Raw genomic sequence first — 21,346 nt, 5'->3', positions numbered from 1 at the left:
CCTCCAGCCCCTGGAGTGATTGTGGAATGGGTGTCTGAGCGGGTGAGGAGAGTGACTGGGGGACCAGGCCAGGAGACCAAAGAGGACATTCACAGCCTGTTTGTAGCTTGTCCTTCCTTAAAAATCCTTCTCTAGATACTTTCCCCCCAAAGTGGGAGTGGTTGGTCCTAGAATATGTAATATTTGAGCTGTTTTGTAGGATGAGTAAGAGTCTGCCAGTTGGATAGGATTGGTTAGGGTGTTTAGGCAGAGAAAACCATCTGCCTACACTTTTGTGGAAGATTATTTCCAAGATAATTTGAAATAAATACATTTTACATTTTCTGATTATAATGTATAAAATGAAATCTTAATAGCAATGGCAAAAAAGGCTAGGTCCATTTGAAAGTTTAAAAATACTTGTGTTAAAGAGGAAACAAGAATGGAACTTATGGACTATTTAGAGTAAATGTCAATTGAGAATATTATAGAACAAAACCTACGGGATATGACCAAGGGGTTCCCAGAAGAAAGTTTGTAGTCTTAAATGCTTTTATTAGAGAACAAGACAGCTTAAATGAACCAGCTATTCCAATCAAGACTCTATAAAAAGGACAACCAAAAGAAAGTAGAATTAAGTAATTACTATAGATAAAACCAGAAATTGGGCTTCTCTCATGGTCCAGTGGTTAAGAATCAACCTTGTAATGCAAGGGACACTGGTTCAGTCTCTGGTCCAGGAAGATCCCACATGGCGTGGGGCATCTAAGCCTGTGTGTAGCAATTACTGAAGCCTGAATGCCCTAGAGTCTGTGCTCTGCAAAAAGAGAAGCCATAGCGATGAGAAGCCCACACACAACTAGAGAGTAGCCTCCACTCGCCACAACTAGAGAAAGCCTTTGCACAGCAACGGTGACCCAGTGCAGCCAAAATAAGCAAATATATATTTTTAAACAGACAGAAATTAATGAAATAGAAAACAAAAGGTTTGATAAACTAAGAGATGTTTTTTGAAAAGACCAATAAACTAGACAGACCATGCTCTGGCCGATATGATTGAGAAAAAGGCAAGAAAACATGAAGTATGATGAAGGGGATTTAACCACAGATTCAGAAAATATTAAAAAGTCATGAGAAAGTGCTTTGTATAATTTTATACCCAAAAAAGTGAAAATCTAGATGAAACAAGTGGTTTTCTAGGAAAATATAAATTACCAAAACCACTTAAGGAGTGGCAGAAAACCTGAATAGAATAGAACTGTGTAGAAGAAATTTAAAAGATGGTCAAAGTTTTCTCCTCAGACATGGTAGTTCAGGTATGATGGAGGTTCTATCCAATCTTGATGACCAGCTAATAGGAAAAGATGGACAGCTTCCTATTTCATTCTACAAGGCTAGTATCACTGGACACATTAAAAAAAAAAGAAAACTATATAGCCTAACCTCACATATTAATAGAGAAACACATATTTTAAATTACAGATTCTCCAACTGAACCCATCAGTGTATTAAAAGAAGGCTGTATCATGACAGGTTAAGGTCTGTCCCAGGAGTGCAGGGGTTGTTCAACATCAGGAAAGCTGTTATTATAATTGATTATACTAAATAGTTATACAATCTTTTCTTTTTACTCTGTCTACATAAATGCTGAAAAAATAATCAGACAAAATTACCCATCCATTCTTGATTTAAAAACCCTTAGTGCCTTAGTTATCTCTTGCTGCATTTGGACAATTTGTTAAACAGCAATAGATAACTAGTACAGTAAGCTAGGAATGAGTGAAAACCTCCTTCACTTGGTAAGAATTTTTATCAGAGACCAAAATCAATCATCAAATGTAACAGTGAAGTGCTAGATAAATTTCCATTCAATTCAAGAACAAAATAAGGATGACTCCTATCATTGTCACTAACCAATATTTTTCTGGAAGTTTTAATCATTGGGATTAAAAAAAGTGGTATAAATATCAGAAAGAGAATTAGCATTACTGGAAGATGATATGGTTGTCTACTTAGATAATCAAAGAGAATAAAAGGAAAAATTATTAGAACTAATAAGAAAATTCAGTAGATGGGTAGATACAAGATAAATATATGCCCAAACCATTAGCTTCTCTGAATACCATCAATAACTAATTAGAAGACATAATAGAAAAAGATTCCATTCACAATAGCAAAGAAAAAATAAAATTCCCACAAATTTATAAGAAATTTAAAATACTTCTTTGTAGAAAACTATAAAATTTCATCAAAAGCTGTAAGGCTTGAATAAATTGAGAGTCATATCCTATTCTTGGATGGGAAGAATTCAATATGATTTAAAATGACATTCCCCCTCCTCCCAATTTGATCAAAAGGTTCAATGTATTTCTCATTAAAATTTTAGTGGTATTTTCTTTGGGGATTGGGCAATTGGATTTTAAAATTCATTTGGAAGAGTAAATGCCCATGAATTACTAAGAAAATTTTGAAAAAGAAGAACAATGAGGGGGGACTTACCCTATTAGATTAAAAACTTACCATAAATATACAGAAATTAAAAATATATCATAAATAGAGGAATACATAAATTGAACAAAACAGAATTTAGAAACAAACTCATGTATTCATATGAGAATTCAATTTATGACAAAGAATACATTTCAAATCAGTGGGAAGTCAGTAAGTGTGATAGGATTTGGAAAAAATCCTACCATTTGGAAAAAATTTAAGGAACTTCCCTGGTGGTCCAGTAGTTAAGACCCCACACTTCCAGTGCAGGGGGCATGGGTTCAATCCCTGGTCTGGAAACTAAAATCCTGTATGCCGCACAGCATGGACAAAAAAATAGAAGAAAAAATTTAAGTTAAATCCCTACCTTGCACAAAAACAAATGCAAAAACTAAAGCTGTAAAAGTATCAGAGCAAAATCTAGAATATTTTTATAATAGAGTGGAGAAGTCTTCCTGAGCAGGACTTAAAAACTCAGGAGCCATAAAGTTAAGAGCAATAATTTCAGCTACAATTAAAGTTAAGAATTTCTAAAAAAAAAAATAAAAAATAAAGTTAAGAACTTCTGTGTGGAAAAGATACTATACACAAAGTTAAAACAGAAATAACAGGCTTGAGGATAGTATTTGCTACATAAATATCAGGCAAGGGTTAATAACACTGTATCTATATCATCTCCTGGAAATCAATAAGAAAAGGTGCACAACTCATTTAAAGTGGAGAAATAACCTGATTTGACAATTCAGAGCAGTAGACAGCTAATGAATGAGAAAGGATGTTGAAGCTTACAAGTAACTAAAGAAATGTAACTAAAACAACGACAAAGTATAACTTTCAAGTACCAAAATTTAGAAGATTAAGAGAGTTGAAAAGAAACAGAATTGTATATTCTTTGACTAGAGTACAAATTGGTTCCATTTTCTTATGGGACCAATTTGTTACATGCCCCCAGAAACAAATTTACATATACTTCCAAGCTGAGAACTATATATGTTTCAGAGCTAGATTTCTCTAGAGTTTCGCTATTAGATAGACCCCAACGTGGCCAGCTAGAGGCCTTTTCTAAATACCCCAACCCCAACTGCAAACAGAAGCCACACTGTGCAGCTCTTTATCACATGCCCTTTTGTAGGATAGCATTCTCAGCCAACTCTTAATGAAAAGGTTTCATGATGTATGCTTCTTAGATGAAGACAGGATTATGTGAGTAGGAATAATCTTTATTTTTAGCTGGTCTATAAAAATGTTAAAGCTACAGAAATAACTTTTATCTACATTTTAAACAAAATGTGCATTATTTGCCCAGCAATTCATCTTTTAGAAATCCTTCAAAACTACTTTCAGATATATGCAAAGATGTTCATTGCAGCATTGTTTATAATAGCAAACAATTAAAATAACCTACCTGTCCATCAGTAGGATTTCTTTCATGATCCACCCATACTCTGTAGTAGATCAAAAGAAAATGATATATCTCTATATACTCACCTGAAAAGACCTCCAAGACTGATTATTCTATGAAAAAAGCAAATTGCAGAACAGAGCTTATAGTATGATCCATTTTTGTAAGGAAAAGAAAACCCTCATAACAACAATGAAAAAATGTTATACATACCCTGTCACAATCTTTAAATTACTGGCCTTTTTTCTTAGTCCCAAATCCTTGCCTTTACTAACTTGTTTCCTTCCTCTTCCATACCTTGCCCCTGTATCCACCTGTTCAGATGTTATTTTTCCCTTTAATAACTTGCTCAAATGCCACCTCATTCATTCAGCAAGCATTTGTCCTGCATGCTCTGTTAGGCCTTGTGCTGAACCTTGGTGAGACATGGGGGTGAGTTGTGCCTGATCCTACAGTCAGGGAGCTCAAGTCTAGAAGGGAGAGAGACCCATAGACAATGATAGGTTCAGAGTGCTGCCAGAGGAGGGGTACCTCACCTCACCTGTCCCCTACAGGAGTGGATGTGTACTAAGTCTTGAAAGAGTAATAGCTTTCCTTTATCCCCCAATCCTGCCAGAAATGGTTGCCTACGTTTTGCCTCTTCTAAGTAGGATGACCTAATGGGGAAATATAGTTGGGTCGGTACCTTTGTTCAAGTCCAAATTCTGCTACTTACCAACTTGACTCTCAGCAAGCCTCTGAGCTTTTATTTCCTCATCTGTGCAATGAGGATAATGCCTATTTACCTCTCAGGGCTGGTTTTAGGATTGGAGATGGTACATGTAAAACTCCTGTATGACTATCAACTCTTGAAGAGCAGGGGCTACCCATGTCTTGTTTTCCTCATAGACAGTGTGTAGCCTTGGATTGGATTGGATTAAAAGCTGTACATGTCTAGGGATGGTTCTGGGCAAAGGATGGACCTGACTATAGTGGGGTTTTGAGATGAGGAGGCTGAATGTAGTACATGGGAAGGGACTGGGGTTGCACTATAAAAGGTGAGACCAGGGAATTCGTCCAGTGATAAGGACTTGGTGTTTTCACTGCTAGGGCTTGGGTTCAATCCCTGGTCAAGGAACTAAGATCCTGCAAGCCATGTGGCATGGCCAAAAGAAAAAAAAAGAAGGAAAAAGAAGAGAGAGAGCCAGGTTTCTGCTCTTGGCATAAAGGTGACACAGGAGGGAAAATAAATGTGGAATGGAGCCCAGGCAGGGCATTCTGGCCCTAATTCATGGTCCTATTCTGCTACTGATGCCATCTCACAGTCTGGGCAGGGAAGCATGGTGGACCAATACTTGCAATGGTCTCAAATTTCAGTTCCACCTCTGGCACCCACTAACTGGGTGACTTTAAACAACCGACTTTACATCTCTGAGCCTAGTTCCTTATCTGTCAAAAAGAACCACCAGCATCATGAGGTTTATTTATTGAGGGGTAGAAGAGATCATAAATAGAATTCACCTTGTTCAGTGCCTGGCACATAATGAGTGCTCCAAAAAAAGGGTAGCTATTATTAATGTTCATTTCAATAGACATTTAGGGAGTTCTTCTGTGGCCAGGGCCTATGCTGGGTAATGGTTCTTGCCTTCCACAAATTCCCAGTCAGTTGGGGAGACTGAGGAGGGCTATGACAAAGGAGAGCACAGGGTGGGAGGTGCTATGGAGTGGCTTCCACAGCAGTGAGAGATCTAGCCCTACCTAGGGCTGGTGCAGGTCATCTTAGCCTAAGAGCTGAGTCTTAGAGGATGACTCAGAGGCAGCCAGGGGAAAGGGTGAAGAGTGCCAGAATATTCCAGGCAGAAGGAATAGCATACGCACAAGAATCTGGACGTTGTTGGGTAGAGCCAGAGGTTTGTTAAGAGCCTGGGTTGCACGGGTCCCAAATGGCTTCAGGTGGCCTGGGAGCCTCCTGAAATTGAATGCAAAATGTTGTGTTTATCTGGTTGTGTGGATTTGCTGTTGGGGAGATGGTTCCTGGCTTTCATTAAATGCTTAAAGAGTTTTGTGTTCCTGCAGAAAAAGTTAAGAACCAGTGTTGCTAGTGATGAAGTGTCATGTGAATGGATACTAAATAGAAAAATTTGGTAAAATTTGTGTTTTAGAAACATCACATTAGCAGTCAGTATGAAAAATGGATCATATGCATGGAGGCCAGCTAGAAGGCCTAAACTGGGGTGTTGGCATTGAAGAAATGACTTGGAGCAGTGCTACTATGTTGCTTTACTCCAGTGGACACTGTTGACAAAGAAGCATTTTAATTTCACCTTATGGAATCTAAATCCTTTGCGAGGTATTAATGAGATAGACCCAACAGCAGGTGAGAGAAAGGGAGAAGGCAAGGATGAGTCAGTGTTAGCAGAGGACCCCAGTGACGTGAATCCAGGGTAATAGTGCAGGAGGCAAAGGGAACCTCTATTAATGCTCGCCCAGCACCCAAAGTCCATGGTCTCAGATATAATTGAATTGCCAACTACCATCCTGGTTCTTGGAGATCCTGAGTGCCACTGGAGACACTTATTTCTCTATGCATATTGGAGAGGAATTACTTCTGGTTTGTGAGTCACGTATTTATTTTCCTGAAGAAAGTAGTGTTTGAGCCAATCATCCAATGTCTGTAAAGATTTTGAGTGATAGAGATAGGAGAAGATGCTCTGAGAGTGAATGCCAAGGCCTAGAGGTGAGAAATAGTAAGGCTGTACACTGAGGCAGAGATTAGATATACCTCAGACAGCCGTTTGTGGAGTCCAGGCTCCTTTGTCATGGTAGGCAGCTGGAGAGCTACGAGCAGCTCTTGAAGAGGGAAGGTAACATGATCAAGTTAGCATTTTAGAAGGAAGGGAAACCAGGGAGGAGACTGTTCCAGTAATCCAAGAGAGGTAAGCTAAGGTAGGGCTTCCCAGGTAGCTCAGCTGGTGAAGAAACTGCCTGCAATGCAGGAGACCCTGGTTCAATTCCTGGGTTGGGAAGTTCCCCTGGACACTCCAGTATTCTTGGGCTTCCCTGGTGGCTCAGAGGGTAAAGAATCTGCCTGCAATGCGGGAGACCTGGGTTCGATCCCCGGGTTGGAAAGATCCCCTGGAGGAGGAAATGGCGACCCCCTCCAATATTCTTGCCTGGAGAATCCCTATGGACAGAGGAGCCTGGCGGGCTACAGTCCACGGGGTCGCAAAAGGTCGGATACCACTGAGTGACTAAGTACAGCACAAGCACAACCCGCTAAGGCAGTGGCTGTGGGGAGGGAGCAGAGGAAGTGGATTTGAGAGATGATGGGGAGGAAGAGAGAACTGGAGTCAGAGGCTGAACAGATAGTGGGGGTGGAGATGACCAAGACTGGAGTTCACGGTGAGCTGCCCGTGCTCAGGCCTGGCAGTGGATTCATTTATTTTAAAAATATTTATTGAGTGCTAGACAGTGTGTTGGGCATTAGAGATATAGCAGTAAACAAAACAGATGCCTGCCCTGATGGATCTTACAGTGGATGAGATGGATAATAAATAAGCAACTAAATATATATTAATAGCTTGTGTCTGGTGCCACACCTATCTGGGGAATGATGTTTCAGTGAGTGCAAAAGCCCTGAGGCAGGAGTGGGCTTGTTATGTTTGAGGGATGGCAGGGAGACCATTATGATTGGAGAAAGAGTGAGTGAGGGGCAAGAGGAGTCGATGATGAGTTAGCAAGAGCCAGATCATGTGTAGTCTTTTAGAGCTATTTAGGGGGGTAGAATCAGCAGGACTTGGTGGCTGACTTGCTGAAGGGCTTCCCTGGTAGCTCAGCAGGTAAAGAATCTGCCTGCAATGCAGCAGACCCTGGTTTGATTCCTGGGTTGGGAAGATTCCCTGGAGAAGGGATAGGCTACCCACTCCAGTATTCTTGGGCTTCCCTTGTGGCTCAGTTGGTAAAGAATCTGCCTGCAATGTGGGAGACCTGGGTTCAATCCCTGGGTTGGGAAGATCCCCTGGAGAAGGGAAAGGCTACCCACTCCAGTATTCTGGCCTGGAGAATTCCATGGACTGTATAGTCCATGGGGTCACAAAGAGTTGGACACGACTGAGTGACTTTCACTTCACTTGCTAAAGGAAGAATCTAGGCTTGGGCCACTGGATGGTGGCGCCCCTTCACGAAGGTGGGAAATGCAGGAGGATAGGTTTGCAGTGGTAAGATGCTGAGTGAGAGGTCCCTGTGAGCTCTGAAGGCCCTAAGGACCACCTTGGTGGAGCTTCCAGCAAGCATTAGGCTTGGTGGGTCTGGGACCCAGGAGAGAGGTCCATGCTAGAGAGAGACAGATGTGGGGGTCCTCAGCCATACCTGAAATTATGGAATGGAATGAGATCCCTGGACAGTGAGTGTGGAGTGAAAGAGAAGAGGACCAGAGCAGAACTGGAGAAGAGGTACCAACATATAAGGAATGGGGAGAGGAAGAGGAGCTGGGGGTGGTCCTGAGAAGTAGGAGGAAAACCAGCAGGGAGTGGGCTCATGGAAGCAGAGGAAGGGAAGAGCCGTCTGCGCACAGGAGGGGCTTGTTAAGAGTGGCAAATGTTATAGCTGGGAGAAGTAAGATGAGGGTGGGAGAAAGTCTATTGGCTTTAACCAGTGGGAGGTCCTGGGCGACCTTACTAAGAAGAGTTTCTGTGGCTTGGTGGGCACATGAGGCAGATTGCAGTGGGTTGAAGAACCCGTGGGAGGTACTGAAGTGGAGATGGCCAGTGTAGACGAATTTCTCAAGAAGCTTAGCTGTGAAGGGGAGAGAGGGACAGTGATTGCTTGAGGGAGATGTGGGGGCAGATAGAGGGTTTTTATTCCCAGATGGGAGAGACTTGAGCTTCTATAAATGTTGGTAGGAAGGAGGCAACAGAGAGGGAGAGGTTGAAATACTGGAGGGAGAGGGGATGATTGTTATGGAGGAGGTAGCAGGGGTGGGCTCCAGAGCCTGGGTGGAGAGACTGGCCTTAAATAGTATAGGTGTCCTCTCTTTCCCACAGGGAAGGAAAGGAGAGATAATGGTGGTGGGGGGAATACAAGGGCATTGAGGGGATTGGTGAAAGAAATGCCTTGGAAAAGTTCAAAGCAACAACATGGAGAGCATGGATGCTGGAGCTAGGAAGAAGCAAAGAATATTTCTGGTTGGAAGTCAGGGAGGACTTCCTGCAAGAAGCAGCAATTGAGCTGGGTTGTGAAGTTCAGGTAGGATTTCAATGGGCAAAGCTCTGTGCAGGAGGAAGAAACAGAGTCAGCAAAAGCATAGAGGCATGAAAAGGCTGGTTCATGCTGACAGAATAATGGACAAGCTAGTTTCATGCAGGCTGGGCTGGAGTGAGCAGGATAACATTGATGCCACTGATGCTGACAGTCACAATAATAATCACCATGTGTGAGGCACCTACCCTGTGGCAGGTGCTTTACATACTTGAATTCACTTACTCCCACCATAACCTACAGAATAGGTGTTTCCTCATTTTGCAGATAAGTAAGTCCTAGAGAGGTGAAGAAATGGACTCAAGGTTACATAGATAGTAGATGGTGGGGCTGATACTTAAACCCAGGTCTGTCTAATTCTAAAGCCTATGCTTCTTCTACCTGACAGGAAAGGCCAGATGAGGCCATAGGGTGGGGAGCTTTGAATGTCAGGTTGAGGAATCTGAACTTTATGCAGGAACCAAAGGGGAGTTGAGGTGGATGTCTGAGCAGGAGATTCACACTCAAAGGTGGGATATAGGAAGCCTAAAGTGGTCCAGGAGAGTAGAGAGAGAAAATCAGGAGATGACTGCAGTGTCAGGTGAAGGGTAGCAGGGGCTGGCTCGGGTAGGAGGGGAGTGAGCTGGGGGACTGGAAGATCATTTGTTACTTGTGATAGCCTTGAGAAGTGTGGAGTTTCTGTCTCCTTTTATAGATGAGGAATGGGAGACTCTGAAAGGAGGAGCTGTTTGCCCAGGACTGGAGCCCTGGCTCATGTGGTTTTGCTGACTCAGTGAGTCTGTGGAATAATGTGTCAGAGGGAGCTCTGAGTATGAGGAAGGTGTGTGTGTGTGTGTGTGTGTGTGTGTGTGTGTAAGCGCATGCGGGCACCCATGCACCCTTGTCTGTCACATGGACAGCAGTGCCTTCCCTTTGCCTATCCTCTTTCCTTCCCATGTCTTCCCGATCCTCCAGTACCCTGGATTCCATATTTCCTTCATCCTCCAAGCCAAGGGGTCTGGAAATGGGGTAAGACTGTTTCATTCACTATTCTTAGGAGATCTGTCAGCCTTTTCACTCCCAAGACACCTGGTCCTGCCCCAGCTCCCCTGCCTGTCCATCCACCCCATGAAACTGTAGTCCAACTCCAGTGACTGATCCCTGGTACTGTTCTGCAAGACCCGAGAAACGTGTGCTTGTTCCTGCAATGATTCCTCCCACCACTGTGGTGCTTCTGTGTGAGTGCAAAGGGCTACCTTGTTAATTAGGTTTAGTTCCTGAACAGTTCATCACCATCACCGTGTTCCTATTGCTCTTGTTTGCCAGGCACTTGACATGTATTCCAGTCCTTGCAACAATCCTGTAAGGTTGGCACCATAAGTCCCATTTTTACAGATGAGGAAACCAAGGCTCCAAGAGGGGCATTAACATGCCTGGGGCCACAGCCTAGAAGCACTTGTAGAGCTGGTCTCAGAACCCAGGTCTGTTTGCTTCCAAAGCTGTGGACTTCACACACTCCATTTCTAAGCATCTCCCACATTCCAAACCCTGAAGCCTTCAGGAGATACAAATCTTTGTCCTTCAAGGGCAGGATGGATTTCTGGAGATAGTACCAAGTCCACCCAAAGGACCTGCTGGGCAGAGTCTGAGACTTGGAGCTCCAAAAAATTCCAAGTTTAAATCCTGACTCTACCACTAATCCAGCTGTGTGACTTTGGGCAGTTATCTAATCTCTCTGAACTTCAATTCCTTCATCTTTAAAATGTTGCAGAGTTGTTGCAGGGGTTAAATGAGATGATGCATGCAAAGTGCCAGCACAGAGCTGGTTGCTACTATTTATATTAAAATGAAGGTTGGGCACCAGTCTGATCAGAAAGGGAGTTTACTTACTCTGGGTGTAACCTTAAGTTGGAGCCCAGCCTGAGTGTGGGGAGGGCCAGTCCCAGAGGGGGACTAGCAACAGGCTCCTCAGAGACTGAGATGGGTGTGGCCCTGTTGGTCACACTGGCCTTCCCATTTCCAACCCCCATCCTAGCCCCACCTCCCTGGTTCCAGTCCTTCTTGTATCTCCCCTGCTCTGCAAACTAATGCCTCTGCCTCTCTCTGTCACCCGCCGCCTGTGGCCTCTACCCTGCCCTTCCTGGCCCCAGGGAAGAGGAGGAGGAGGAGGAGACTGAGGAAGAGGAAGAGGAAGACGCTCATCAGTTCTGCTGTCCGGCCTCCGAGTGCAGTAGTCCCTCCTCTCGGTAACTGAGAGGACAAGGGTCATTTTCTATGCAGAAGCAAAAGCCTTAACCAGCCCCCACCCCTGCGATCCCCCATGGGACCCCGTCCCTGCTTCAGGAACCAGATGGGCGAGCATCCTGCCCCATCTTTGCCCACTCCCTTCTTGGAATTCCCACCCCTGCTGCTGTCTCCCCTGGACTCCAGCCCCCGAATTATAAAGGCTGGAGCCCTTGGTCTGACTAAAATGTGGGAGTAGCAGAGCTTGGAGCTTGAAACCTGGACCCTCCCGTACCCGCACCCCACTTCCCAGGCACCCTGGAGCCTGCCACTCCTGGAGAGGTCTCCAAATGACATCCCAAGGACCTACCTCTGTCCTCTGTGAGCACAAACAGAGATGCAGGGTGCCTAGGGCTTAGAGGACCAGAAGGGGTTGGGACCCAGCCTGCTCGTTCCCTCGCTGTGGCCATTGCTGCCATCTCTTCTGCTTGATGGTCTCATCTTGTGCCCCCTGCCGCTCCCATAGCGCTCTGTAAATATGATCAGGAGGAAAAGGCCTTTCAGAGTGCGTGTCGCTGTGTACAAAAGAATTTCCATCAATAAAAGCTGATCTCTTCTCTCTGTCTGATGTATATTCCACCCTGCCCCACTTCCCTCTCCCCATCTCCACTAGGGCCTTACCCTGTTTCCTATCCAGGGCTGGGAACAGGGGCTCGAAAGAGAGTAGGGTTTGATTCCTGGTATTGTCAACACCCAGAAGGCACTCAATAAATGAATGAATGGTGTGGCGCTCTTGCCATGGGCAAGCCTAGAGCCTTCTTCAGCCTGAGGTGGCATGAGCTGGTCAACTTGGGACACATGACTTGGCCTCTCTGCTACCCAGTTTCCCCATGTGTAAAAGGAGGAGGGGGAGTTGGACCAGAGGATCTCCAAGGGCTCCTCCAGCTCTGACATTCTATGAATCTGAGATGGTACAATTTTAAGAAACTATGATTACATGAATTTAAGAGAGGATAATTCAGTGACACATTCCATCCAATTCTGTGGTTTCTATTTCTATTATGCTGTGATTTGGGGATTCTACAATACGGTGGTTTTAAGATTTCATGATTCTACCATTTAAAAAATTCTGATGGTATGCTTTTAACATTCTGTGATGTTACAAGTCCTTGATTTTGTACTTTCAAGGTTCTGATTCTACAGCTTTAGGGATCTCGGAGTCTGAGGGAAAGCCACTGCCTCCAGATGCGATGACCCTAAATATTTCCTGCACCTGCCAGAGGCTGGTTCTAAGAATCCCCAGAGGCTGTTGGCAGGAAGGCGGAAGGTGCCGTCTGTGAGCTGTAGGACCTGCACCTTGCGTGATGAGTCTGTGTTAGGAGCAAAGCCAGGAGGCTCCCAAGTGGGCTCGTTGCCCCTGCTTTCCCTTTCTGAGCCTTGCTTTTTTTTTTTTTTTTTGCATTAGACAAATCTGAGTTTACCTTATGGTTCTGCCACTTACTCTCTGTATAACCTTGGGCAAATATTTTCTTCTCCTTGAGCTTCATTTCCTTCCTGAGTATAGTGAGAATAGATCTACCTCTGTGGGTTGTCATGAAGATTAGCAAGAAGAAACACAAGGAGCTCAGCATAGGGTCTAATGCACAGTTGGCAACTGCACAGTGATTGGTGGCTCCTGTTTTGATTAAGGCCCAGGTGAGAGTCTCTCCTCTCCTCTCTTTCCCTCCTCCCTTCAACATACCCTTCACGTGCTCCAGTAGTTTTCCAAAGGCTCACCTCACTCTTCACTCATTGCTTAACTGACTTAGGCACTCAACTCAGCTCCTCAATCACTCATTCAAATTCTCATTTATTTCTCCCCTCCCTCTGTCCCTTCCTGTCTCCTTTATTTACTCTTCCAGAAGACATTGCTCAAATACCTACTGTGTGCAAGGCTTCAAGCTAAATACCATGAGAGACCGAAAGTAAGACAGTGACTGTGTTCTCCATAAGTTCTCCATCTCTCAGGAGAGATGCAAATTCCTTTGGGAAAGTAAGCAGGGTACTTTCCTGAAGGGCGGAAGTGATTGAGCAGATATGGCTTCAGTAATGAGCAAAATATGTTCCTGGCCCAAAGAAGAGGGAGATGTCAGGATCATTTGGGGGTGGTGGTGTCCAAGGATTGCTGGAGGAAGAGGGGCAAGAATGGGAAGGGTTTGAATAGATGGTTTGAGAGGTGAGGAGGCATTAGAGAGTCAGGTACAGCATGGACCAAAACCTCGTGGAGAGCTCCAGGGTTATATTGGGGAATGGTATGTAGATTGCTCTGTTCAAGCTGGGTGTGTGAGTCTAGGTGACCTTTGGCTGTGGAGGAAGAGACCATTTTACCCTTCATTTGATTGGAGATGAAAGTTGGGGGGCACAGGGGCTCAACTGAAGATCAGATGGGTATCATGGGAGATATGGGGGTGTAGGCAACTGAAGTCGGTGAGGGCCTATGGTATGGGAATGGGGAAGGTTTCTATCAGTTGTGAGAGAAACGTGTGTGCCTGTGCACATGTATGCATGAGGCCAGCAGGTTGAGAAGAATGAGAGGTTGTACACTGTTGTGTATCTGAGGAAATGTGATTGTATGAGGCTGGGTGTGAGGGATTCTGGGTGTGTGAGGTCGATTGTGTGAGATGGCAAATTTCTGTGCCTGGCAGTCTCTCTGTGTGTGCCGGGTGAAGATAATCATAAGAATATGTGTCAGTGGCTTTTGAGCATGTGGAGCTGTGGCTTTTAGGGTGGCAGTTGTCAAGCTAGATGTTCATACACACATGACTGCCAGCTCTGGTCTTAGGGGACCAAGGTAGCTGCTGGCCTGGGCATAGGGAGGGTCCACAGTGGTAAATCAGACCAGGCCACCGCCCATGGGAAACAGGAGCAGTGTAGGCAATGAACACTTCAACAGAGAATCTCAAGTTAGCCAGTGACAAGGACGGCCTGTGACATGAGTGTGCACAAAACATAAAGGGATGGTATCTGATGGGGAGTGGGAGTGAGTCAGAACCAACTTCCTAGGAGGTCTGGCCTGCTCGGGGCGCCACAAAATGAGATGAGCTCAGCCAGATCAGTGAAGGTTGCAGGTGGAGGAGAGAGGGAGGACACCATGGACAGAAGCTAAAAGATTGGGCACAGGCGTGGCACTACGGATCAGCTTGCCATAGCCTGGAAAGTGCAAGAGGCCTGCTGTCGCCAACATCTAGGAGCTTCAAGGGGCTGGGTGTGGGGTGGGGACTAGACGGATTCAGCTAAAAAGCTGCAAGTGGGACACTGGCCTTGAAGATAGGGAATTGGGGTTCTCATCCTGTGTGACCCTGAGCAAGCAAGTCACTTTGACTTTGTGAGCCTTAATTTGGATCTCTGGAATTAGATGGTTCAAAAAGTCCATGCCGGTTCTGAGCATCTTCTACCCTTGGCCAGGCAAACCAGTGAGTCATTGCTCTCAAAGGCAGGCACTTCTTCCATTTAACCTCAGTCTTTTCTGCTTTCTCCTGGGTCACTTTCTCACTCAAACACTCCACAAATATTTACTCAGCGTCTGGCCCTCTGTGTGCCACTGTGTGAAGGCACAGGGAGCTGGAGAATGGCTCCAGAGGGGCTGCTCGGTGCTGGGTTGGTGGGTACAGGCATGAGCGATGATTCGATTCTTGGATCCTGCACCGCTGAACATTGAGACTTTGGGCAAATGACTTCATCTCTCTGCATCTCAGTTTCTTCATCTGTATTATCCCCTTCAAGGGAAATAACCCAGACCTTGCAGAGTTGCTGGGCCTAGCTAAAAGTAGGTCCTTAGTAAATGGCAGCTATTATTTTTAGGGCTGCAAAGGAAGCAGAGCTGAGATTCAAACCTGATCTCTGTGCTCCCAAGCCTACATTGCCCGCTGGGTACTCAACGAGCCCTTGCGATGGCTTCCCCCTTCCCTGCGAGTTACTGTACCAAGCCGGGCTGGCCTCAGGTTTGGAGTCTCTATGGCGCTGGGATTGGGCAGCAGAAACAGCTTGCTGAAAAGCTGTCAGGAGAGAGGGAGGTGACAGCAGTCCCTCCGCCCCTCTGCCCCCAGGCCCTGCTGGGTCTGGTCTCCTTGCCCAGTCTTCCTCCAGAGCCCAACGCTTCTTTCCTCATCTAGGTGTGCTGACCTCCTTGTCTTGTTTTCTTGTCTCTAACTTCCAGTCCCCCGCTTCAGCCCAAGTTGTCATGGGGATAGTCCTCAGCATCCCTAGCTTCCTCTTACCCTCATCTTATGGTATCCATAGCAACAGCCCCCATTCATTTCCATGGCAACTGCATCCTGATTCCATCCCCTGCTGGCTGCCTGGCTCTGGGCAGTGCCAATAAAGGGAAGGAGGGAGAGAGACCTCCCATTAGGGGCAGCAGCCGGAGTGGGTCAGTGCCCCTGCCATGGGCATGCTACCCCGAATCCCTACAAGCCCATCCTGTCCCACTTCTCCCCATCATAGTGCCTTGGCTCCCAGGGTCCTTCATGCCTCATCTCTACCAGCTCCTCCTAGGCAAGGCCCTATTCCATAGCTCCCCCACTCCACCCACTCCAGGTAGTCTTCAAGGCAGCAGGGGAACTAGCACAGGCTCTGGGCTTTGGATTCCTGTTCTGCCACTTGCTAGTCCTGAGACCTTTGGCTTAACTTTTCCCCTTGGAGCCTTCTCCTCACCTGCAAAATCGAAATCCTAATTCTTCTTTCCCATTTGCCATGCAGTTAAAATACGTACAGAAAATGCCTGACACAGGGAAGGTGCACTCTAAGTGAGAGTTTATTTTTATTCTGCTTAGCCCCTGGCCCCCTCCCCAGCAAGAAAAATTTCTCCTGAGCTCCCCCAGCACTTCCTTCATTCCCCAATCCTGAGAACTTTCAGCTTTATACTGTGGTTGTTTGTGTAATGCACAGGTATATGTGTGTGTGTGTGTGTGTGTGTGTGTGTGTGTGTTTTCTTTGCTCCTGCTCCTGGCTGGGAGGAGTTTGGGGAGAGGTAGGTCTCTCAGGGCCTTTCTGAAGTCCAGGAATCCAAAAAGGGAATAGCATTTTGAACTCCATGAAGATGAAAAACTGAGGTGCACAGAGATAAAGAGACACACCCAGGCTCACACAGCGGGTGGATGGCCATCAGGACATGAACCTAGGTCCACCCAGCTTGTTACTGCACAACATGTTCTGTGTGTGTGTGCGCGTGCATGCGTGTGCATGTGCATGTGTGTGTGTGAGTGAGAGACACAGAGAGAGAATATGAGTCTATGTAAGAGAGATTTTTCCACATTATTAGCATGTTCCTTGGTGTTCTGGGGGTTCTGAGTTAAGGGATCCCATGTCCCCAGGTCCCACTCCTTCAGCAATGTGTATGATGCCTTCAATCTCTGTTCTTTTTAGGAGGCTGTGTTGACAGCCTGACCTCCCTGTCACTATTACCTTTGCAACCAAAGCAGAAGAGAGAGCTCTCTAGGGGAGAACTGCCACTGAGTTAAAAGCCAGGGGCAGCGCGGGGCCCGAAGTAGGGAGAGGCAACAAGATGTCATGAAAAGGCAGCCTGGGCTCTGGATTTGCATCCTGTGTGACCTCGAGCAAGTTTACGTGACCTCTTGCCTCAGTGTTCTCCTCTATAAAATGGGGCTACTGGTGCCTGCCTCAGTAAATTGTAAGCCTTCAAGGGGCTTCCCAGGTGGTGGCACTAGTAAAGAACCCACCTGCCAATGCAGGAGACATAAGAGATGCAGGTTTGATCCCTGGGTCAGGAAGATCCCCTGGAGGAGGACATGGCAACCCACTCCAGTATTCTTGCTTGGGAAATCCCATGGACAGAGGAGCCTGGTGGGCTACAGCCCATGGGGTTGCAAAGAGTTGGATACGACTAAGCACACACCCACACAATGAGCCAATTAATGCCCTTGCTCTAGGGATAGAGTTGACTATAGGGCCCTATGGCAGCACAGAAGAGGGGCCTGTAAACCATCCTGTGTGAAGGGCTCAGGAAGACATTGAAGGTCACACCTTAGCTAAATGTTGAAGAGTGAGCAGGAGGTCGCCAGGTTGGGGTAAAGGGGCAGAGGGTATATGAGGCAGAGGTCTGGTCAGGAGAACCATCCATGGTTATGGTGAGGAAGGAGGAAGGTGAGGTTATGGTGAGGTGAGGAAGCTAGAGGTTATCCTATGGATGATGATTCCTGTAAAACATAAGTTAGATCATGGTCCTTCTCTGCTTATCGCAATTATAGCAAACATCAATGTCTTTATCGTGGGTTCACTGCCCTTCACAATTTGGCTCCCATTACCTCTCTGATCTCATCTCCCCTTGTTGACTCTGCCCTAGCTACACTGGCCTCCTGGCTGTTCCTCAAACATGCCAGGCACAGTTCTACCTCAGGGCCTTTGCACTGGCTCTACCCTCTGTCTGGACTGCTCTTGCCTCAGATAACCACACAGCTCGCTCCCTTACTTCTCTGATTTTATGCCATTTATTCAAAAAGCCCTTCTCTGACTACCACATCTAAAACAGCACCTTTTATCACCCTGCTGTATTTTCCTTCCTAGCACTTCTCCCTGCCTGAAATGATAGTATATATTTATAGTCTTCTTCTCCCACTAGAATGTCACCTCCCTGAGGGAACAAAACTCACACGTCTTGCTCATGATTATATTTCCAGCACCTAGCACTGTTCCTGGCATGTAGAAAGGGCTCAATTGTCATTTGTTGAATGAGTTATGAGAAGCCATGGAAGGGTTTTAGTGGGGGAGCAGCATGGTCAGATTTCTACTTTGGAAAGCTCTCTCTAGCCACAGAATGGAGAGTGGATTGGGAAGAGGAGACTGGAGTTGAGGTCAGAGTTCAGGTGAGAGGATTTATTAGCCCAGCCACCAGAGCTCATTCACTGACTTCCTCCCTCCAGAAGCTTTTACTGAGCACCTACTCTGTTCCAGGCCTTGTGCTCTGTCCTAGCAGGGAGATTACCAAACTCTCTTCCTGTGCTGGGATTCTGGGAGTCAGGAACACAAATAGCTGTCACGCTTTGCCAAAGCTAACCTGCTACATAAAAAGGACAGACATGTGCTGTGTGTGGGAGCCCTGAACAGGATCAGCCATCATTTCTGGCTGGAGGCGGGCTTCAGAAGGGCTTCTTAGTGGTGGCATATGACCTGACTCTTGATGGAACTAGGCTATGTGTGGGGGTTCTCAGATTGCAGATGGCAGAAGATGATAGGGACAGCATTCCAGGTGGAAAGTACTGTATGAGCAGTTGGGAAGGTGGAAAGGACAATGGGAGTATTGGGGAGAAACAGGATTTAGGCAAGGTTGGAGGGAAGAGTAGATGGGGTAGGGGGCTGGTAGCCAACTGCAGTGTGGCTTAATGTTTAAGAGTGTGAACTCTGGAGTCAGACTGCCTGGATTTGAATCCTGGCTCTATCATTAATAACTGTGTGACCATAGATATGTTATTAACCTTTCTGGGCCTCAATTTCTTTATGTGTAAAATGAAGATGATTAATAATACCTACCTCATAGGGTTGTTTTGAAGAGTAAGCAAGTTATTAAATGTGAAGCAGTAAGAATAGTAGCCTTGGTGGCTCAGATGGTAAAGAATTTACCTGCAATGTGGGAGACCTAGGTTCGATCCCTGGGTTGGGGAAGATCTCCTGGAGGAGGAAATGGCAACTCACTCCAGAGTATTCTTGCCTGGAGAATCCCATGGAGAGAGGAGCCTGGCAGGCTACAGTCCATAGGGTTGCAAAGAGTCAGACATGACTGAGTGACTAAGCACAAGAATAGTGTCTTACTAAACAACAGAGGATAAGATGGTTGGATGGCATCACCGACTCAATGGACATGAGTTTGAGCAAAGTCTGGGAGATAGTGAAGGACAGGGAAGCCTGGCATGCTGCAGTCCATGGGATTGCAAAGAGCTGGACACGACTGAGTGACTGAACAACAACAAAACATTAGCTACCGTGTCTTGGAGAAGCCTCAAATGCCACAACAAGGACGTGGGCTATCTCTCTCTCTCTCTTTTTTTAATCGGAGGAATGCAAGTGGGAACCATGGATGGTTTGTAACAAAGGAGCCAGTTGATCAAAACTGAGAGGCATGTGCTAGGAGGGGAGAGGTTTGAGAGGCTGGTGGGTGGGATCCTGCAGTCCTGAGGGGGAGAGAGGTGCATCTTAGATGCCTGGGGAGCACTGGGCTGGGTCTGACCCCTGAAGGGGGACTTCACAGACCCCAGAGGCCCAGGAGGAGAGAGTGTTTGGGGTTCAGGGCAGTCGCTCAGTCTGTTTCCACCTTACTCCTTACAGTGTTGCAGATTAACATTTGGGAGGGTCGGGGATGAGCAGTGGGCAGGAGCCCTCATTAGTCCTGAGCCAGCACCAATGTTGTACCCCACTGCCCCCAGCCCCTAAGCCCCCAGCCCAAAGTACTCTTCTATCAGACTGGCAAGCCCATTGTAGCTCAAACTCCTGAAATGGTTGGGAGCCTCCCTACACCCACCCCAGCTTGCCCCCCATGCTGGTCCTGTGCCCTGCCCTCTGTCAGGTAGGGGCCAGGGAATGGCCCCTTAACCCTTTCACTGGCCAAAAGCTCCAGTGCCTACCCAAACCAGACCACTCTCTGGGCCTCAGTCACACCCATTCCCCCCACAACCCCCTCCATACCTCTCCCTGCCTGTCCCCCCTCCCAAACCCCCTCCATTGTTCCCATCTCCGTGGCTCCTCACCGTGCCTGCCTGGGCTCAGGGCGCTGGGCTCTGTCGCCACCTGAGTTCCCTGGCAGCCTGGTTGCCATGGCACCATGGGAGCAGGTCTGGCAGAACAACAGCTCTGGGTAACCAGGGCGGGCAAGACCCAGTGCCCTGCTCCTACCACTCTTCGCCCTTGTTCCCCTCCCCCGAGCTGAGCAGAGGAGGCCATGAGGAGAAAAAGGAAGTTGCCCCGCAGGGCAGCTCTTTACCTGTGAGAATGCTGGTGGGAGGCGCCTCCCACTGTCACTGAGCCTGGCAGCCAGGGGACACTGAGAACTGGCCAGGCCTGGAGCCCAGGCCTCTGGGGGCAGAGGTGGGGCTGTCGGGGGCAGGGCTGGGTGAGCAGGGGTGTAGGAGTAGGCTCAGGTCTAGGGACAGAGCTGATTTGGGATGGTGCTGGGGATCGGGCTGGGAGGGGAAGAGGTCTTGGGGGTAGGGATATAAGGGAACTGGTCCCTCAGGGGAGGGGGGACTTGGGGACAGAGCTGTTAGGGGCTAAGATGATTAGAAAAAGGAACTTGAGGGGTAGGAGTGGAAGGAAACGGGTCTGAGGATAAGGCTGTGAGGGGACCTGGCCATGAAGGGACCAGGCTGTAAGGGTAGAGTAGGACTTGGGACAAGACAGTGAGAAGACCTGGCTGGAGGGAAAGGAGTCTGAAAGGATGGAACTATGAGGGGTGGGGATCTGTGAGGGGGGAGAGGGCATTTGAGGATGGAGCTATGAGGGGACAGGGCTGCAGGGGAGGGGACGGGGCTGAAGGGGAAGGGGTAGGACTGTGAGGGGAATAAGAAGACAACATTGGGGGTAGGGCTCTCCTCTGGCCTTTAAGTATTGGGGTCTCTGTTTCTGTGAGGAGGCTGGGGAGGATGGTGCTGTGGGAAAGGATCTGGTCCACCTACTCTCAGTCTGGCCCAGTAGGCCTGTCTCCTGTTCCCACATCCTGGCTCATCTTATCTCATCCCCACAGTGTGGAGGGTGATGCCCCAGGCAGTGACCTGAGCACAGCGGTTGATAGTCCTGGGAGCCAACCCCCCTACCGGCTGAGCCAGCTTCCCCCCACCAGCAGCCACATGGGGGGCCCCCCTGCTGGGGTGGGCCTTCCCTGGGCTCAGCGGGCACGCCTCCAGCCAGCCAGTGTTGCCCTGAGGAAGCAGGAGGAGGAGGAGATAAAGCGCTCAAAGGCCCTGTCGGACAGCTATGAACTCTCCACGGACCTGCAGGACAAGAAGGTACCCAAGAGATGGCTCTGGTTGGGGATGGGGGTGCCGGTGGGGATGG

General features: G+C 47.2%; 1 protein-coding gene across 5 annotated transcripts in view; it reads left to right on the top strand.

Moving 5' to 3' along the window:
- IQSEC2 (IQ motif and Sec7 domain ArfGEF 2) overlaps window positions 1–21,346 on the top strand; it is a 76,948-nt gene that overhangs the window by 36,438 nt on the left and 19,164 nt on the right. For all 5 annotated transcript variants that reach the window (XM_020877648.2, XM_070462806.1, XM_020877653.2 and 2 more), the window contains one exon: window positions 21,036–21,297. In XM_020877648.2, coding sequence (XP_020733307.1) covers window positions 21,036–21,297 — 262 coding nt within the window. The remainder of the gene's footprint in view (window positions 1–21,035; window positions 21,298–21,346) is intronic.

The sequence above is a fragment of the Odocoileus virginianus genome, unplaced genomic scaffold (assembly GCF_023699985.2).
Source record: "Odocoileus virginianus isolate 20LAN1187 ecotype Illinois unplaced genomic scaffold, Ovbor_1.2 Unplaced_Scaffold_14, whole genome shotgun sequence".
NCBI classification, from domain to species: Eukaryota; Metazoa; Chordata; class Mammalia; order Artiodactyla; family Cervidae; genus Odocoileus; species Odocoileus virginianus.
Note: the sequence above shows the minus strand (reverse complement) of the source record. Positions and strands in the feature narration are given on the sequence as shown.